At 37.2% G+C, this 19,444-nt stretch overlaps 1 protein-coding gene across 2 annotated transcripts in view; it reads right to left on the reverse strand.

The window, feature by feature from the left end:
• The window catches only part of CCDC91 (coiled-coil domain containing 91), a 117,797-nt gene that overhangs the window by 75,158 nt on the left and 23,195 nt on the right, over nt 1-19,444 (reverse strand). For both annotated transcript variants that reach the window (XR_005952206.1, XM_041398709.1), the window contains exons 2-6: nt 19,084-19,126; nt 18,900-18,978; nt 13,778-13,932; nt 10,668-10,835; nt 8,498-8,602 (exon numbers count right to left, since the gene is read on the reverse strand). Coding sequence is in view for 1 of the 2 variants with exons in the window: in XM_041398709.1 (XP_041254643.1) it covers nt 8,498-8,602; nt 10,668-10,835; nt 13,778-13,932; nt 18,900-18,978; nt 19,084-19,113 (537 nt within the window). In the remaining variant the exon portion in view is untranslated. The remainder of the gene's footprint in view (nt 1-8,497; nt 8,603-10,667; nt 10,836-13,777; nt 13,933-18,899; nt 18,979-19,083; nt 19,127-19,444) is intronic.

Consider the following 19,444-nt stretch of genomic DNA (forward strand, 5'->3'; position numbering starts at 1 on the left):
GAAAACTAGCACAGAAACTTTACATTCTCCCTACATAAACAGGAAGCACATTAAGCACACACTTGCTGGCTGAAATTATTCTTAAAATATATTTTAAAAATTATAATAACTGAAGAAATTCAGAATTTCTCTCAGTCCTTTATCGCAATGCCTTAGATTATTTTTTAAGCATTATTCAGACCTTCATTTTCATAATTTCATTTTATCATTATGGTACTCACTTCTGGAAATTAATGTTGATCATCCTAATCAATCGTTTGCCTGAGAATGGTTTAATTTGTAATGCATATCCAAAACCAAAACATTGCATTGTGTTTATCAATACCTTCAATTAAGGTAGGTTTATTTTTAAGGAATTGCATAGAACTGGGAAAATCGGTTTTATCTCAATATCCTCCAGGTTTAAGAACAGATGTTCTGGTTTTCATTAATATCAGCTTTCTTTCAGTGATAAAAGTTTTGCCAAGAATAGTAAAAAAGTTCTCAGTAGTTTAAGTACATGATTCTTTTAAATATCACAGGCCCTTCTGGACCTTTTAAGTCTTTAGTGAGGAAAAAACCTTGTACAAGTCTCAGCAGCAAAACATTATTTATTTATTTAAGAGCAGCAACAATAAAGTAACCAATACTTTACCTCTGGAACTGCTTTCTCAATGTCAGGAGTTATACAGAAGTGACCTGTTACACACCTTTAGTAGTAGTTTAAAATATTAGCTATTTGTTGAGACTTTGCCTACGTATTAACTTTTTGGCAGTTCACTCAAATAAAAAAATGTATAGCCATAATTAATAAGGAAGTTTCCAAGGGAACTTAGAAGGGATGAATAAGTTCAACTTTGATATGTAAATCACATGAGTTTGTTGGCCACAACTTCCAGTGTGTGAATTAGTTGTATTAGAATACATTTATACAAATAAATTTGCTTAATATTTGGCAAATTATACATTTCAGCTGGGTTTAGAAACACAAGTAAACTGTGTTTCAACACCAAGGGTATACTATAGATGAACAAAATTTAATACAGGCTGAAAAAGTAAATGTAAAGGTGTAGCAGGTTAATTTAGCAATAAAAGTTTCAGTAATGTATTAAGCTGAATTCTGCAGTCATTCATAGTTTATTAATGAATTATAAACCAAATAAGATGATTTAACAGGTAAAGGACAATGAAGGGACAATCCTTCAAATTTCTCCCCAAAACATCATCCTGATATTTACTGTGCATCTTCTGCCTCCAAGTGTATAAACAGCAAGTACAAATTCTTTTAAAAGTATTGACTAATTTTGGCTAATATTGGCTAGGATTTATTATTTTGGGGGTGAGTAATGCTCAGGTACTCACAATAATTACCCTGTCTCAGGTGCCTGACGCTGAACACAAAGAGGACTGGAGTGGACCCAGAGACATGGAGATGCTTTGCATGCACCATTCCCCACATTTTTTTAAGGATGCCAAGTAACAGGTAACTGTCCTGCAAGCATTGCAACATTTCCCTTTAACTGCTAAATCAGCTTGTCTGGCTCACAGTTCATTAATAAACTATGAGCAGCTACAGACTGCTGAAAATTTTACAGCTCATTAACCTGCTACACCTTTAAACTTTATTCATGTAACAAATAACTGGCCTTAAGTATTGTCTTAGCAATACACTTACCCAAGTTCCTTTCTACACAGGTTTCTTTACTGATACATTTTGCACATTTTCATTATTCCCTCAAAAACCCAACACGATACTACTCCTACCTACAAAGGAAAAATCTTGATGTGAAAATCTTGATGAGACAAGACTGGTGGTAAAGAACTCCAACCAACCAATGCTAAATATATCTGGGCATTTCACAGCCTTCTTAAGTAGAATTTCCATATCAAGTAGGAGAAAAAGTAAAAGATTAATCCCTCTGAATGCACTCGCTGTGAATGTGCAAATGAAGATGTGCAGTAGCTGTCACTGACCTTAACACACTGAACATAAATCAGTAAATGCACTCAAATCCAGGATGCATTGGCAAAAAATAGATCAGGACACATACAAAACAGTCAGGACACAAAACCTGGTTTAAAAAAAAAACTGTTTTGCTAGAACCTACTTGCACACTAAGAAAATTAGCATTATTTAAGCACAATTTTTTGAATACTTTTAAAATCAGGGCGGTAAAGGAGGCACATAAGTGTAAAAAATGCTTGTCATGCCCTATGACTGTAACTGAATATCAGATTATAAGGCAAGTTGGGCATCTCAAAGCTGTTAAATAACAGTAGAACAGCACAAGAGAGGTATATTTTTAAAACAAAATTAGAATGCTTAGTCTTACATCCATTCTTCTAATTAATAATCCTGAAACAAGACAACAAAACCATTAATAAAAGAATTGAAGTTTAAAAGGAAAACATAAGTCAAAAGAGCAGAATCTTTCTGTAATACAAGTAAAGTTATTTTTCCTCATGAATGGAAAAATAATTTAGAGGAAATAAGACATCAAAACTGGGGGGGGGAGGGGAGAGGGGGGTAGTGAGGGCAGGGGGGAAACAGGCCAAAATGTAAACAGCTCTGAAATTATTAATAAATAAAGACTTTGAATAAAAATGAGTGTCTGAAAGAAGAGTACAGAGAGTAACATAAAAAAAATTAAAGGTGAATAAATAAACGTGAGGTATCTGGCACTCACTTGAAAAAGAGGTGGGCAAGGGATTGTTGCCATATCCATAAATACCTTTAGCAGTTCAGCAAAAAGATGCACTGCTATCTGTTAAAGTGTCTTTTCTGAAATTCCCCCTTTTTCCATATTCTGTCATTTTAAACCCTGCTGTGACCCATGAAATTTCCTGGAATCTCATTTATAAATTTGTTTGCAGGTACAGTACATAAACTTTTTTTTCACACCTATTTTTTTTTTTGTTATTAACATTCTGTCTCCTCTATGTCTGCACCTAAAACCAACCTAAATATTTTCTTAGAAGATAGTGTTTAACAGGATGTAAGTCATATATTAGTTTTGTAAGAAAACATACATTTTCTAGTACTCCAGCCATAAAAACCACCTACCTCCAAGACCTGTTTCCAAGCTCCTGCAGAACACCTTTTCCAGGATCATAAATGCACTCTCCTGGAAGGAAAGGCCAGGAAGGCGATGACAGGGCGTCGCCTCGTGTGTGAGGGAGCACTTGGAATGTGTGGAGCTCTGTCTTGGGGTAGGGCATCAGTGAAGGGTTTGGGGCTCAGGATTAGCAGGCGGGCCAGCAAAATGGGAATTGCTGTGCCAGACGGTCTCCAGAAGGATGAGGGCAGGTGAGATCTTCTCCAGACAACAGGAGGGAGCCTCACGTGATTCCTCACAAGGAACGTGTCCAGTAGCATCCCATGAACTCTCCTGCCTCAGCCAATCCCCAAGCCCTCGGCCCTGGAAACATCTGTAACTACTGTCCACAGAGTTATCCCTCCTGGGGGAAAAACAGACTCCCCCATGGACTTCTATGTCACAACTTCCCCTAGCTTCTCCTTCCCCTGTGCCCTCACTAGCTCAGCATCCCTGGTGGCCTCCCCTTTCCCCTGGAGGCCAGTCCCCTCTGCCCAGCCCACCCCTTCCCCTTCTCAAGCTGCCTGCTCCACCTGGCTCTTCCTCTTTCTCCACGGGTTCCCTTTCAGCTACGTGAGACCCTGCTGGAAGAAAACCTTGCAAAAAGAGCCTTTCCAGCCTCTCTCGCTGAGCCAGCTGCGGTGAGTGTTGTGTGGGGGTTTGATTGCGTTGCCTGAATGTTAACTCAGCCTGCCTTTCACCAGGAGGGGTTTGTTGGGGACAAGAAATAGGCAGCAGCACCCACCATTCTAACACCTGCATTTTTACAACCCTGGAACCTGCCAGTGGGACAGCACAGTGATCCAGGGGACTCCTGGGGCACGTGGATAACAAGCCCTGGAACACAGGCAGCTGAGGAACAATCCACGAGGCACTCTGCTGGACCCAAGCCTTAAAAACATGGGAGGACTCTCTGAGGGTGTGAAGATCTGCCCTGACTGCAGTGACCATGAGATGGAGAGTTGAGGAGAAGGACAAAACCAAGGATCATAACACTGGACTTGAGGGAAGAAGGCTTTGACCTCTTAGGGATCTGCCTGGGACATGGGACAGCACCCTAAAGAGAAAGCTCCAAAGGATCTGGTTCCTGCTCAGGGATTGTCTCCTCCAAGGATTATCTCCTCCTGCTCAAGGATTATCTCCTCCAAACCCTAGAATGGTCCATAGGGACAAGCTGGAAGTCAAGCACAGGCAGCAGGAAGTGTGCATGGATGAACACTAAACTCTGACATAAAAGGGAAGTGGAAGCACTAACTTCAAAAACAAGGAGACAGACACTACCAAATATGCATCCTGGTTCATGTGAATTTGTATGATATATGGATCTAATACAAAAAAAACATCCAAAACAACAAGAGATGTTAATCAAAATAAAGTCATCCTTCAGAGTTAAGAGGGAACAAACTGGTCCAAAATCTCAGGTTTACCATTTTCTATCTTTATATAACTGCATTTAGAGACTTTTCCTCAAAATTTGAAGCTGTATAATTTAAATGTGACATTTGTACAGGTACTCAAAAATCTCCCAAAACATCAACAACCACACCACTACATAAATGAAACAACACCTAACACCTGCAATGATTGAACTTAGGTTATTGCTACCTTTAGTCGCAGCTAGGTGTTACTGCATGACCTAGTGAACTTCTTTTGGATCATTCTGTACTGTTCTGTCAATGTTTCCCTTAGGATAATCTTCCTCTCCTGCCCTTCTGCAAGTCCACTCAAACAAGGAGCCTATCTGAACTGCTTTCTTACACACAAAAATGTTACATAAAGTGAAGTCACACTAACAACCAATTTATTTCCAATCACAATTATTTGCAGTAACAGTAATACTGTTATATAAAATGAGCATATTAAAGTCCCCTTTTAAATAAAATTTTCTAAGATATTCCCTAAAGAAAGATGGAACAGAAACAATGGTTTCCAAAAGAAAAAAAACCGTTGGTGTTTTCGTAACAACTACAGGTTTGATAAGCTGGAAAAAGTAGAAGTCTGTTGTCCAAAGATAAAAAAGAAGTTTATTTCAAAAAGAAAGGTTACACCACAGCAACTGTATTGTTCTTTAAAAAAACAGCCTGCTTAACTTCCAGAAAGGGATGATGATGGGAAAAAATGTGTACAACCGCAAGTAGAATTTTCCAGTGGCAATGCAGCACTTCTTCAAATGTGAGTGTGTGGTAAATCAAACAAATAGCAGTGAAAAGTATGATCCAGTTCTCAGTGAATCATCAAAACCAGTTGTCTGTAGACAGACCAAACATCAGGAGCCTTATCAGCTAAACAATCTGTCTGAATAATTGAGTTCCTGTTCAGAGCAGTGGAAACCAGGCACTACTTTCCCTTCTCAAATCAAGTGTTCCTTCAGTGATCTGTGAACAAGACAACATCACCTACTGATGACAGGAATGTTAATTTTGCTATTGATGGTTTTCACTGCATTACAAATTGGAGTTTGGTAGTTTTAAAATGCAGCCTTTGCTTATTTCTACAACTTACTGTAATGTGGCTACAACAAAATTTTAGATTTATAGTATTAAGTGACCACTAAATCTGCATTATCTTCAAAACCTTGTATGACTTACTAGCCCCAAATGACTTAAAAATATGTAGCAACTCACACCTAAGGAAGAGCTGAAGTTAAAAGTTGAGATGAATATATATACTCTGATCAAAAAAATATAAAACTGACATACCAACCAAGAAAATATAAAAATCAGACATGCATTTGCACCTGTTTCTCTGCTGCCTAAAATAAGCAATTATAAGGTGAAGATTGCAACTTTATGGTTGCAACACTGCACACAAGTCAAAACCCCTAAAATTACACTTCCCACAGCAATTTTAACTCAGTTCCAATTTGCAAGTAAAGAAGTTAGAAATATACCATGTTATTCTGCCTCTTAAATAGTACAAACACTGAAGCAGGAATGTGGGAATCATAACTCTAATTTTATTAGCTTATACAAATTCAAGATCTCACAGAGACCATTGCATTAATTATCCAAACAACTCTATAATACCAGTTAACAGCAATTTGTTTATTCTGTTTATGAATCCACTGCTGCCCCTTTACTGTCTCTGGTTGTTGCAGTTACATATGGAAATAATGTTAAGAATGTGAAAATACTACATGGTCTGTTCAATCCTGATTTTTTTAAAAGCTGATTTTATTTAGATGAAACACAGAACTTTTTACTTTTTGGTTTTACGCAATTATAAATGTGGTATGATAACTCCATTGTCATCCATTGGTTAAATGTTAACACTATACCAAAGAGTTGGAATTCTGCCTCCCATGCTTAGGAATAGTGATTATCACTAGCCTTCAATTCTTCAATTTTTCAGAACTACCAAATTCAGTTTGGCGCTTTTTTGCACACCTACGATGAAGAAAGTTTTTGACTAGTCCAGAACAAAACTTGCCTCATTAGAATGGTAACCCAGCTTAGAGAAAATATTTTTATGTTCCCGCCTTGCCTTTCAAAGTTATTTTTTTCTATATCAAAAAACCTAAAACATATTTAATTGATGCAATTTTGTGAGAACAAAACTGTGAGAACAAAATTGGGGTAACATAACTGTCACCCTTGACTGAGGCAGAAACCAATAGGAAAAGATACTTTAAAAAATAGATTAGTGACTTAGTTGACAAAGATCACTGAAATCTTCTCTCAGAACTAAGCACAGCAACTTCTTCAAAAAAAAAGGATCTTATCTAAATACCACCTTGTTAAAACAAGGTTTTAACAGATTTACTGGCTTTGTTATATCCAGAGCAGCTTTTGAGAATTCCCTGCCACAAGTGCCAGAAGCCAGTTAATCAGTAAATATAAAGGTGCATGAAACAGGGCATATTCATGTAAAAGGCAGTTAGAAAAGTCTCCTGAGGCATTGGTTTTATAGTTTTTACTTACACATTAACAGAGCAATTTCATTTAAAAGGAATTAAGTCAATGCACACCTACAGCTTTGGATGCTGGCATCAGCTCCATTGGAAATCTCATCCTGAGGGTTCCCAAAGACAGAGGCACCACTGCAGTCTGCTTTAAAGCTTTTCAGGTCACCAGCACTGATAACCAGCACTAATAACCAGCACTGATAACCAGTGGAACAGGCAGAGCCAGGGGCAGACATCTGTCCTCGGGAGCTGCCAGCTCTGCTCCTGTGTGGCCACAGGTGGTGGCCCTCATGCTGCAGGAGCCAGAGGAGGAAGACAAAAGAAACTACAAGTTGTAGTAACAGAAGGCATCCACAATTCAAGTCTCATGAAAGCAACTTTAACAGGCAGCTCTTAGAAGCACGACTCACTTGCCTCCTCTGGTTTGATTCTGGCTGTACCCAGAAGACATCAAGAGAAAGCACATGAGCATTTCTACAAAGTTAAAGGTTATGACACTTTTATTGGCATTTTTGAAAACTGAAGTACCTGACTCAAAGAGTTATGATATAGGCTGATAGCTGCAAACCTCAGTAGCATTTCCACTATTCAAATTCACAGTGGTCTTCAAGCACAAGTAAGTATTAACAACATTCCACCCATTCTATTGTTTAGGACAAGCAATAACTTTAACCACTGTGGTACTCCATAAATCTTGACAGTTTTAAGTTGAACTTCCTTTTACATCATGGTTAAGCAAACATTTCTTTCATTGAGTAAAGCGTTACACACAAAAAAGGAAAAAAAAAAAACAGTATTAGATTATTATATTACTGTAAATTCCAGAATGTACTGCTATCAGGAATTCAAAATAAATTGCTACAGCAACCCTTTGAATAAAAATGGGAAACAATGCAATAGCTGTTAGAGACCATCCACAGCAGCAAAAAAATTAAGTGAAGCTGAGTTACAGACACAAGCTTCTGCAATGCTGAAACATAGTTTGCTTTGCTCTAACACTGGAAGATGACTGAAAAATTTAAGGAAAATTTTGTCTGGAATGTGAAACTTTACACATGTATTTAATGAAAGATGTTAACTTTACAATGGGAACAAATCTAATTCCACTGTCTATCATCTAATTACACTTAACAGATTTTTATTATGCAGCATGAATTATTCCATATTGAAGTTAGGTAAAACAGCACAAACAGTTGGCCATGGCACTCTAGAACATGCTAAGTCATGCTGTTAAAGACAACTACTGAGCAAAGTGGTTTCCTTTTCACCTGTTTTATGAAATAGCTCCTAACAAGGAAGAGTGTTCTGGGTTACAAAAATGTAATTAGGCAAGTGGGATATTAAGCTTACATTCCTGCTAACGTAAAAAATCAGGCTTTGATCTAAAAACCTTAGAAATTCTTTAAATTCAAAACGCTTTGGAGCAGGCGCATAGATGCTGATAGAATATTTGTTGGGCATAAATATACTCTATAAAAAACCCTCCTGAAAAACAAAGATACTACAAGAAAAAAATTACCTGGAGTGTCTTGTAATGATCTTGATATGGAAGCACTTTTTCTTTTTTTTCCTTCAAGAAATCCATTTCTAGCACACTATGCTTTTCCAGCAAATATTCCAATTCCTATAAAGTTCGTAAAATAAAACACACAAAATTACAAAGACTTGCGAACTGTGAAAATACAGACTCATTAAACCATTCAAACTAATTTGATTTCTGATAACTGTAATATTTGCTTCATTAATTATCACAGAGATAAAAAGAGAAGATTTTTTTTGCACAAGAGATTTTTCTTGTGCAAGAAAAATCTGACTGCAGTCTTTAAATTGGCACAGTACTTTCAAGTGTCAGGTATTTAAAGCCCAAGGCATGTCCCATGTATAAGGAATGACCTATGTGAAGTGGCCAAGGTGCCCTTAATAACAACCTCTAACTTCTGAACCCTGAAGGGTTCAGGCAGCTGGACCTGTTGTTACAGGTCCCTTCCAACTGGAGCTATTCTATTCTGTTCCAATTATTTTCATATTTTTAGTATCTTGCTCTGCCTTTCTGCACTTGAAAAGCAGCATATTAAATGTACTGTCAGCAAATGTTTTCACTGAAAAGGCAGGAATCCTATGGCATTTATGCATGCACACAATGATCTCTATCTACATCTCCAAAATGAATAAAATCTTAAAATATTCTGGGATCTTGCAGAGAGCCACTCTGGAAGCCTGCCCAACATGAACCTATAGAGAGGAAGGAGAATAACACCACTGACAATAAACTTCAAAATTATTTGCTTCACAAAGAGCTGAAGATTTTTATTTTTGCTTAATGCAGCCATTGCTATTGTACATAAGCTGCTGGCACCCCTTCAGTTGCTCAAGAGCATCTATTTCTCCAAGCCATGCAGGAAGCCAGTGTAGAAACAAAGGACCTGCCAGGTCACTGCACAGCTATTCAAACAAAGGCAGGACCCAGAGGGTCATGAGGAGGACAGAAAGAGCAGGTCTTAGTTCAACCCTGCTTTTGGACAAAATCGTCAAAACAGTAGGAGAGACTTCACTGGTGAGACAGAAACAGACTGTGGAGCACCAATCAAAGCCTCCCTCTCAACCTGTCTCCTCTTCCAGCCTGTATTCCTGCTTCCCTTCAAACTTTCCTCCACACACTTAGCAAAACCAGCCCATTGCAGACCTCCTCATCCTTGGCTCGAGTTATTCACCCTCATTTTCATTTCCAAAAAGCTGTTTTCTCCTTCCCCAGCACAACTTGAGGCCTCTCAAGAAACAGTATTAAGAATAACAGAAGTTAAATTCAATCTCCCATGCCTCAGTGACCTTTTGCTAACTCAGATGAGTAACTGCAGGCACAGCCCTGCTTGGTGCTCATATTGTATTCAGATCAGAAGGAATATGAAGAATTTAGCTACTAGAACTCCCACCCCCAAAAAAATCAAACCAAAGCTCATGCTGAGAAAGCTTATATTTTCTTTTTTTTTTTTTGGTCCCTTTTTTTCATCAGTTAGGCTAAAAAAGTATTTTTTTTCCCAACAGTTTACAAAAATTCAGCCTAAAATAGACACCAGACCTCAGTTAGGCTAAAATTTCAGCTAAATTGAGTGGTGTGCCCAGTTCTGGCCAGTGTCTAGAGAGAAAAGGACAATGGAGATGGGGAAGGGTTTGGAGCACAAATCTGAGGAGAAGAGGCTGAGGGAGAAGTGGGGGCTCAGCCTGGAAAAAACAAAGACTCAAGGTGACCTTATCCCTTGTAGCCAGGTGGGGATCTGGCTCTGCTCCCAGGACAAACGGACAAAACAAGAGGAAATGGCCTTAAGCTGTGCCAAGGGACGTTCAGGTTGGACATCAAGAAGAATTTCTCCATAGAAAAGGCAGTCAGGTACTGGCAGGGGGTGCCCAGGGAGGTGGTGGAGTCCCAATCCCTGGAAGTGTCCTGGGAATGCCTGGATGTGGCACTCAGTGCTCTGTGATGGTGACAAGGTGAGGATCTGGCACAGGCTGAACTTGATAATCTTGGAAGTCTTGGAAGTCTATGATTCTAAATTGGGCCAGTTTCTCTGGAATTTGGCTAATTTCTATGAAAAAAAATTAATTTCAAATTAGTTTTAAACCTCTGCCAGCTCCACCTATATTTACTTCCTATATAAATGCCACATGTTTTCCTTCAAAATGACTATTCATACCTTTTTGATTTTTAGTTTTTCTTCTTCAGCACTGCAGAGCTTGATTTCGAGGTTTGCAACAGCTTGTTGAAGGCAGCTCTTGGGTTCATTAGCTCTCTTTGTCTCAACATCAGCTGAAGTCTTGTCTTCAGTTGCATTTGAAGAGGCAACTGGAATATCTGCTTGCGCCTAGTTCACAGGAGAAAAGTGGAACTGAATCATCTCTCTCAATGCCTCAGGGAAACAAACTCTCCTTGGATTAGTCATTCCATGTTCTCACCGAGTGCACACTGCAATCAGTGGTCACAGAGAGGGAATACAAAGGGTTTGTGCTAAAATAAATATCTCACCCCTAGGCTGGACTAACAGAATAAAAGTAATCCAGACATCTCTAAACATTTAGTGACTGCTATTTCAGTAAACTGTGGAAGTACAGAAAACAGGTGAAATGCTGATGGTAAGCCCACATTTTCAGAAATAAAGTTAAGATGTTTAAAACATTTTGTGGTATAGATAAAACAATTAAAAGCTTTATTTCTCCCCTTCAAAAAAATAAAGGAAGGGGCAAAAACTTGTTCTTTTTGCCACAAAAGAACTCCAAGGAAAAAACTGGTACATTAATTCAGCTGCCACTCTTTCAACAATCTGAAAGCCAAGCATGCTTGAGATTTGGGTGGTGAAAGGAACATCTCAGTGTCTTTATTAAAGACAGGTTTGACTGATCTGACCTAATCCAGCCCCTAGCACCTTTTTACTCCAAACATACATTTAGATAATGCATTGACTTTCCCATAAATATCTCTCAAATTATTCAAATAAAGTAACAAACAAAACCAGCTGAGATCTTGACTGTACATGAATATATAAGATACAGCAGACAAAACAGACAGAAAACTGCAGTTTGTGCACTGAATTCTCCTGTCAGAAGCAAAGAGAAGCCATATGTGCCAATTCCATTTCTGAGTAGTACTCAAGATTAGAGTTTGGCACCACCAAAAACTGTGAGTATGGAACTTGTAACAGGGAAGGATTTTTTTACCTGAGACCTCAAGAGGCTCTGGAGACAGAATTATAAAAGAATACAGTTCTACTACCCTCTAATATATATAATATACCCTCTAATAGGTATAAGAGTATTTTGTTTTAGTTTTCTGCCCACCATTTTCCTTTGGTTTACTCCATAGTGCAAAGTCATTTCCATTTCAAAATAATGTTAAAGGACCTGCACTCAACCCCCTCCAGCAGGACTTGTTAATAAAGTTTTTTAATTTGTACTACATCCTGCATTACAGAAAATTTACAGAATGATGGGTCTCTCGGTAGCTGAACAGAACAAGATGAGAAAAACTGAAACATGGACTACAACTAGAATTTGCACACACACTTAGTCTGAAGTAACAAAGTGTATTTTTTATTTTTCTGTAAGATTACCTAACTAAATGACTTTATAGTTTAAAAAAATACCCCTAAGCCTTAGTGTTCTGGAATAACCCAAGTGCTCTTTCCAGAGAACACAAAAGCTAAATTTGCTGGCCTAGCTCAAACAAGAAAGGTTGAAGGTTATTCACTGTTAGCCAAAATTTAAAAAGGCAGGATCTGTGGTGGCTGAAGAAAATCACTTTTTGATCATGCTTCCAGTAAAAGAAATTTGCTTATCAAAACTTTGTCAAAGAGCCAGATGAAGAGCCTTCAACACAGAAAATTACCATGCCTGGCATCAGTCAAAAAAGAAAACAAACACTCCTCCCTCTCAAGAAAAAAAACCCCGTAACTTTTGGATTTATAAATTTCTTTGGTATCATTTGCATCTGGGCACATCTCTTCTTCACTTTGTATAGGTTTCCCACAGAACATTAGCCTGGGTACAAACACAAAATGGTAACTTATTGATTAATCAATTCACAATTTGTGCCACAGTCTTTCTGGAAGTGTGAACATACAGATGCCCCTCAAAGGAAAAAGATAAGGCTCAACTAAAGCAAAACTTGTATTTTGTGAATTTGGTTTCAAAAGCTCTAAAGAAATGCATTTAAATGATCAGAAAATGAAAATCTGACTTAATTATGAAATTCAACTTTCACCAGGAGCAGCCTTAAGACTTGGTAAGTCTACCTGAAGAAGAAAAAAAATCAAGGAAGTGCTGAAAACAGGAGGGTTGACAAATAGCCCAAAATACTGATTGCTTCACAGTGAGGCAAGCGCCTTTTCTAATTGAAGTATGTACTACCCCAGATCCTGAAACAAGGAAGTTTACAAGGAATTAAAGTGTTCAAATGGGGGTCACTGCAATTAATGGCAGTAAAAACTCAGAAGGATAAATCTATTTAAGTCTCATCTGCAGCAGTTCTTGTGATTCTGTTAGAATTCTTATGATAATCTCCAGGCAGAAAGGCTTTTTTCTTCCTTGTTCACCTAGTTGTTTAGTTAAAAATTAAACATTTTCACATCCCAGAAAGAAACATAGCTCAGTTCTCAGCAGCACTGCAGCCATCTGAGAGATTAAGAACCCACAACTAGACCACCAAACAAAAAAATCAACTTTAGAAGTAATGGGGAAAAAACAAAGTAATGCAAAGTAAAATTTAGACCCCCCGTAAAACTAATTTAATCATAATTAGGTAAAGATTAAACATTAATTCTTTAATCATAGAATGGTTTGGATTGGAAGGGATCTTGAAGATCATCTTGTTCCAACGCCCTGGCATGGGCAGGGATGGGATGCCTTTCACTAGACCAGGCTGCTCAGAGCCCCATCCTGAAAATCCTACAAACCTAGTCCTCAAACCACTTGAGAAAACATAAAAGTATGACAAGCTTTAACAACAGCCAGTTTTTTTGAGAGAACCTTCCTGCTGATATTTCCTTCATGGATGCCCAGCACCATCAGCATGCCTTCAACTTTTAATAACTCCAATACAGTTACCTCTTTTCTAGTTCAGATCAAAGTAGTATGGTTTCTAACAGTTACAGGTTTCATAAACAACCTAAGAATTATCTTACTTCAAAGTCTGTATCACAGAAATCCAAGGACCTTTTGCCCTTAAAAAGCATTTCAACCTAAATGTGCACAGAAAAGATACAACACTGACACTTACTACACTGAATTCTCACACTGAAGATCAAAAATTTACCTGTTCTTCAGGAACAGCTGGATTTATCACGTTCTTGCCTGTTTGAATAACTGTTGCCACATTATTACTTGATAAAATGAAAGAGTCAGAAGGAAGCAGGCAGGAAGAAGGCACAGAGTGCTCCAGGAGACCATCAGATCTATGGACTTCAGGTACTAGAAACAGAAAACACACAAAATATGAAGAAACACCCAAAAATTAATTTGTTTCTGGAGTCCATGCCTAGAAAAACCCATCACAAGTCTAGTCATACCAGTGTAAGCTTATGTACCTCTTATAATTCAATTGCACTGAAAAGTAATTCCACTCAAAGTGCCTGTGTTTTTCAGCAGTATCGATTTAAGGACAATCAAAATCATAGTCAAAATAAATTTAGAGTTTTCATTTACACAGAGGTTTTACAAGACAACAGCTCTCAAAAGGATCAGTTTTAACTCTGTCTTTTGATTCACACAGCCTTACAGCTTCAGCATGATCTTTAACCAGTTTCAGTAAACAGGAAAACTATACTTATAATTTCCCAAGTTTTACACATTTTTAAGCTAAAAAAATCCACAACAGTCTTAGAAGCCACAAACAAACAGCTTGCCAAGACACACAATAAAACAGCTTTATATTTTTTAAGAGATAAAAAGAGAACAAAGTAAATAACACTCTAGCTAATAAAACTGAAGTGGAATCAACTCTGTACTGAGAGCTCTTCTGTACCAAATTACAGTTATGCCATAAAAACCTTCAACAGTGGATCAGCATCACCAACCCAGCACAAGAGAAAATCTTGGTTTTAAAAAATACATAAACTAAACAAACTAAAGGCAAAGAAAGAAAAAGATAAAGCTTTGCACACATTTTTAACCTAACAGCAAAGTCCTGCAAACTTTGGCACGGTCAGCTCCAGGTGTGTCTTTGCAATAGGCAAAAAAGCACATCCAATTGTTTCAGAAAAAGCAGCTCCCATTATTATTACAACTCTGGCAAGATGTAAAAGATGCCACTAGCCTGGAGCAAGTCTCAGCCTCTGTTTCATACTGCACAAGTACTCAGCACAATCTAGAGTGTGTAAGTGGCCTCAAGGCATTCAAAAGGGCACACTACTCCTTCAATCCAATCACTCTCTGTCCCATCTTCTTCAGCTGCCAGTTCTAGCATTCAGGTATAACGCAGAGGAACATGCAAACCACACTGAATGAAAGGAAGAAAGAAAATAGACCATGAGGTAGAAAAGTATCAGTAGGGTAACTTCAATGACAGTAGATCTGGATGTGATAAAAAAAAAATAGGAAAAAGAAAAAATCAGAGCTCAGCACAAGATGGAAACTTGGCTAAAAAGCCTAGAGGAGAGTATTTCAGCAAACAGAACAGGAACTGGTTTAGGTAACTGCATTTTAATAGTTATCTCTTCTCCAGAATTGGAAATGGGACTTTTTTGGCTTTCTTTTAAGTACCTTAAGATAGAAGTCCCCACCCACTCCAAATGTCTCCTTTCAAAGGCAGCTTCCTGTAACAATTACCTACTCTGTTAGTTCAAATGGCAGTGAAACGACAGAGAAGATGATCTTTTTGTATCTAAACAAACCTTAAAGTCTCAGCTTTATGCTATCACTTAATGGCCTGAGTCTCAATTTTAAATCCATCTGATGGAAAAACAGATAAAATAATGTACCAGGCAATTTCTGACCAAGCAGGCAAGTGGTTCTCTCACTAAAACTGTCAGCTCACATGGAAAAACTGACCATGATCCTTATGATGAGAGTGTTCAACCTTTGGTGAGGATTACCATAGCACAGGCATAGTTCACATATGAATAATTTATCACAAAAGTAAAAACAGAAATGGAGACTGGGCACATATGAGGAATGTAGACTTGCTGAGATTAGAGCTTTAGGTATTCACAAATTTTGGGATGTCCAATCCTAGAGATAAAACTCCATTTTTCAGGTACTAGAGTTTTATGTGGAATCTTCTACAATCAGGTGGAGCTTTCGGTAGTTCTAATTTTAGTAATGAATGCTTTGCATCTTGAAGGGGAGAAAAAAAACAAACCAGAAACAAAATTGCCGCGTCAAAATGAAACCTAGGAAATGAGGAGCAACCACTGGTGAGCACTTCTGAACATTTTGGTTTAAAATTTTCGACTAAACACATGACCTTGCAGAAGACAAGAAAAGGTGGCAACTTTCCAAGGTATCATTCAAACATCTTTTATTGCAAAACCTTCTTTTTACCTTTCAGTAATGCTAAAGATTCATAAATTAGACATTCCTAGAACTACATGTGCTATATCTGTAATTCAAGCTCTCTTAATTCATTCCTCTTGTGTATATACTGGTGAAATTGCATTTAATTCAGCTCAAAATCTGCTTATAAAGAGAACCCCTAAATCATTCCTGCTTACCATGCCTTAGTTACCATAATTGAACAGTTTCACAACCCCTGAAACTTTCCTTGCCTTTGTCGGAACTACCTGACCTGACTTCAGCAGGCTAAGTCTGATGAATTTTCAAATAAACTTATTGTTCAATAATCAAAGCTCTAGCACTAAAGAGAAAAGAAGCATTCACTCAATTGAAGGTATATCAAAAGTCATACCACCTGAAAAGGCTGAAATAAGATGCAGATATTGCCAGAATTGTACTTTAAAAGTATCTAGTAATTTCTGAAGACCAGGCTTCCCAGTATTAAGAATATTCTGTCATAAATTTGTAAGAACTGCCAGAACCATGCAGTTTGCTAATAGCAGCAGAGATCAGGGACAGCCTGCAAGCTTGCTAATGCAAGGAAAATTCTGTGTCTTTATGCTGGCAATGCAGCTTAAACAATTATTAAAATTCCCTGGGGATCAGAAATTCTGAAAACAAAACCAAATGGATGAACATGAACTGTTAAATCAACATTCCAATTGAGTCTTATCCTTCGTACTGAGTTTCAGAATGAAGACGTGAAATATCAAATGTATCACATGGGTAATATTTACTAATTGGATGTTACTCATATCTAGCAATTAAGAAGTAATATGACAGCAGGGCTCTGAGCAAAAGACCATATATTAATTATTTGACATATTTTTGTAGAATGTTGCAAACTACTTGTAGCATAGTTCCCCTACATGTAGGTTTCAGCTGTTAAAAATAATAATTAAAAAAAAAAAAAAAAAAACCAGAAACAAAATTAAATTTCCTTCCTCAACTCCCCTTTCTTGATAATACAATTCAAGGACACTTTCAGTTATACTGCATACACTGAAAATTCTATCCCTAAACATTTTCATTATAAGTAACACTCAGGTAGAAAATTTGAGTTTAAAACTGGTTTGAGACCACAGTGGGAAAAACCACTCTGATGCACCCTCAAGATGATTTCTGGTAACTCACAGCACAAAGCTCTTCCCCACATTTTATTCCTCCAAAGCCAAACTATTCTAGAAGAAAAGTAATTGCATCTACTACTCTAACATTTTAAATCTACAGCCATGTGGTCCATACTACCAAAAAAAAAAAAATATAGTAACAAGCTCAAGACCAATTTCAAGGGCAAAACTGTAATGAAGTTACCACTGAGGCCTTAGAAATAATTTCTGAATTCTGCCTGCACACTGAAAAATACAGCCACAGGCTTCAGTGTTTTGCTTTACAACTTCAAACAGCAGACGTATAGGAAATTCACAAGATGAGTAACTCCTCCTCTGGAAAGTTTATCAAATCTTGGGTGTACACAATGTTATCACCCCCCAAATTTATCAAAAATCACCTCAATAGCACCATAATACATTTGAATTTTTCAGCAAGGCCTTACTAAGAAATTTCTAGGGTAAGACAGGAACATCTTTATATATAGATAACATTGGGCAGACAATTCAGTTAATTCTAAAAACATTCATCTACAAGTCAGTGCCCAAGAAACACTTGGCCAATACTATTAAAATTTTGCCTATTGCAATAAACTAATTTATTCACAGCAATATTTGCATGAAAAAGCCACATAAAGATTTTACAGTAACAAAATATCCAGAATACAGGAGTTTTCTTTTAATTTTGAAATGCTTAAAATACCTTGGTATAACTTATCCTATGACTTCTGTGTCACTTAAAATCATACAAAAAGCTTCTGTGTTACATACAAATAATTTTAATTCTACACACCTTACAGGATTTTAATGGACTTCACTGACAGACACTGCCCAGCTATATTGGACTTAATTTATTAAACACAACAAAACATGCTTCTGAATTTCAGCAGTAATTTTGAATATCAGTCAAAATGACAAGATGAATAATAATGTTATTTGGAAAAATATTGTTTCCTTAGTATTTGTTTTCCTCTGTTTCAATGACAAATAAAACTAATTATTCTGTAACAGATAAAAGCCAGAAATAGATTAATAAAAACATTTTAAGAACATGATTTATAGAGAGCTCATGTTAAGAAAAACCCCTGCCTTATTTTGCATAATTTATTCTTCATAACAACACAATGTGGGTTGTTGGTCATTTTTCCCTGGTGCAGCAAAAGTGCTGTTTTGTTTTGTGGAAAGACTGAAATCTAGACCACAACAAAATCGGTAACACCTCCATAATATTTTAGTTCTACTGATAATATACATTTATCAATTTCCTAAAATCCAGACAGGCATCAGGCAGTGTAAAAATTAATAAATCAGTTCCCTAATGTTTCTGCTTCTGCTTGAGATAAAGAATATATAATATATTTGTCAACCATATAAATGGCTGAAGTAAAAATGATCATTCTCATCACTCCCCTCTTCCCCAAAGCAAGTAGAAGACTTCATCACAATCCTATTTTTAACTTTTTCTGTTTTCCCACAATTTGCAACAGATCTTCCACACTCTGTAGAAAAGACTATCCTTTGAATGAAGAAGTTCCATTCCTTTTCTACTGTATAAACTGAATTTCTCTTTCATTCCTCTCTAAAGTTTAACTTTGAGAAGTGCAGCTTCCCAAAATAATTGCTCAGGAACATTCTTATGCCCAGGTTTTGACTGCTGGCTACTCTTTTATTGTGCATTATTTTATTGTATACACCCTTCTAAGCCCTGATTTTTACAGTGAGTACATAAGGACAGGAATAGAATATTAAGGTTTTTCACAGTGATTCTGTCAATACCTGTAGGAAATGCTGCCCAAGCAATAGCAGGAGATGTGGTCTGCTTTTCACCATTTCCAAACTCATAACTCTCTGCTGCCTGAAAACCAGAAGAAACTGTTACATATTTTATAAAACTCTACAAATGTCCATAAAATAGTTGAAAATTGTTAAATTTCAAAGCAAAGTTATCCAAACAGCATACCTCAAAGCCTCCAAAGTCATCATCATCCATCTTTCAGCAGGCACTAGAACACAAAAGAAATCTTGATTTTAAAACATTTTCATAACCTCATCCCCTGCTTGCTCAGAAATGAGCATTCAGTCCTTCCCTCCAGTCTCATCTCCACAGTCCACGTGAAGTCTCCATAATTTTTAAGTCCTAAAAGAGATAAAGGGGCCTAAATAAGAACTTTTTCACACAGAAGATGCAAGGCCAAGAACTGCAAGATCTCGCTTAAGAAGCGTTTTTTTATTGATCGAGTAAAATACTAAACATTGGGTGTTTTACAACAGAACTTGAATAAGTTCAGGGGAAAACAAGCACTGCTCATCAACATAGTCCA

The sequence above is a fragment of the Onychostruthus taczanowskii genome, unplaced genomic scaffold (genome assembly GCF_017590055.1).
Source record: "Onychostruthus taczanowskii isolate IOZ18803 unplaced genomic scaffold, ASM1759005v1 scaffold15, whole genome shotgun sequence".
Lineage (NCBI taxonomy): Eukaryota > Metazoa > Chordata > Aves > Passeriformes > Passeridae > Onychostruthus > Onychostruthus taczanowskii.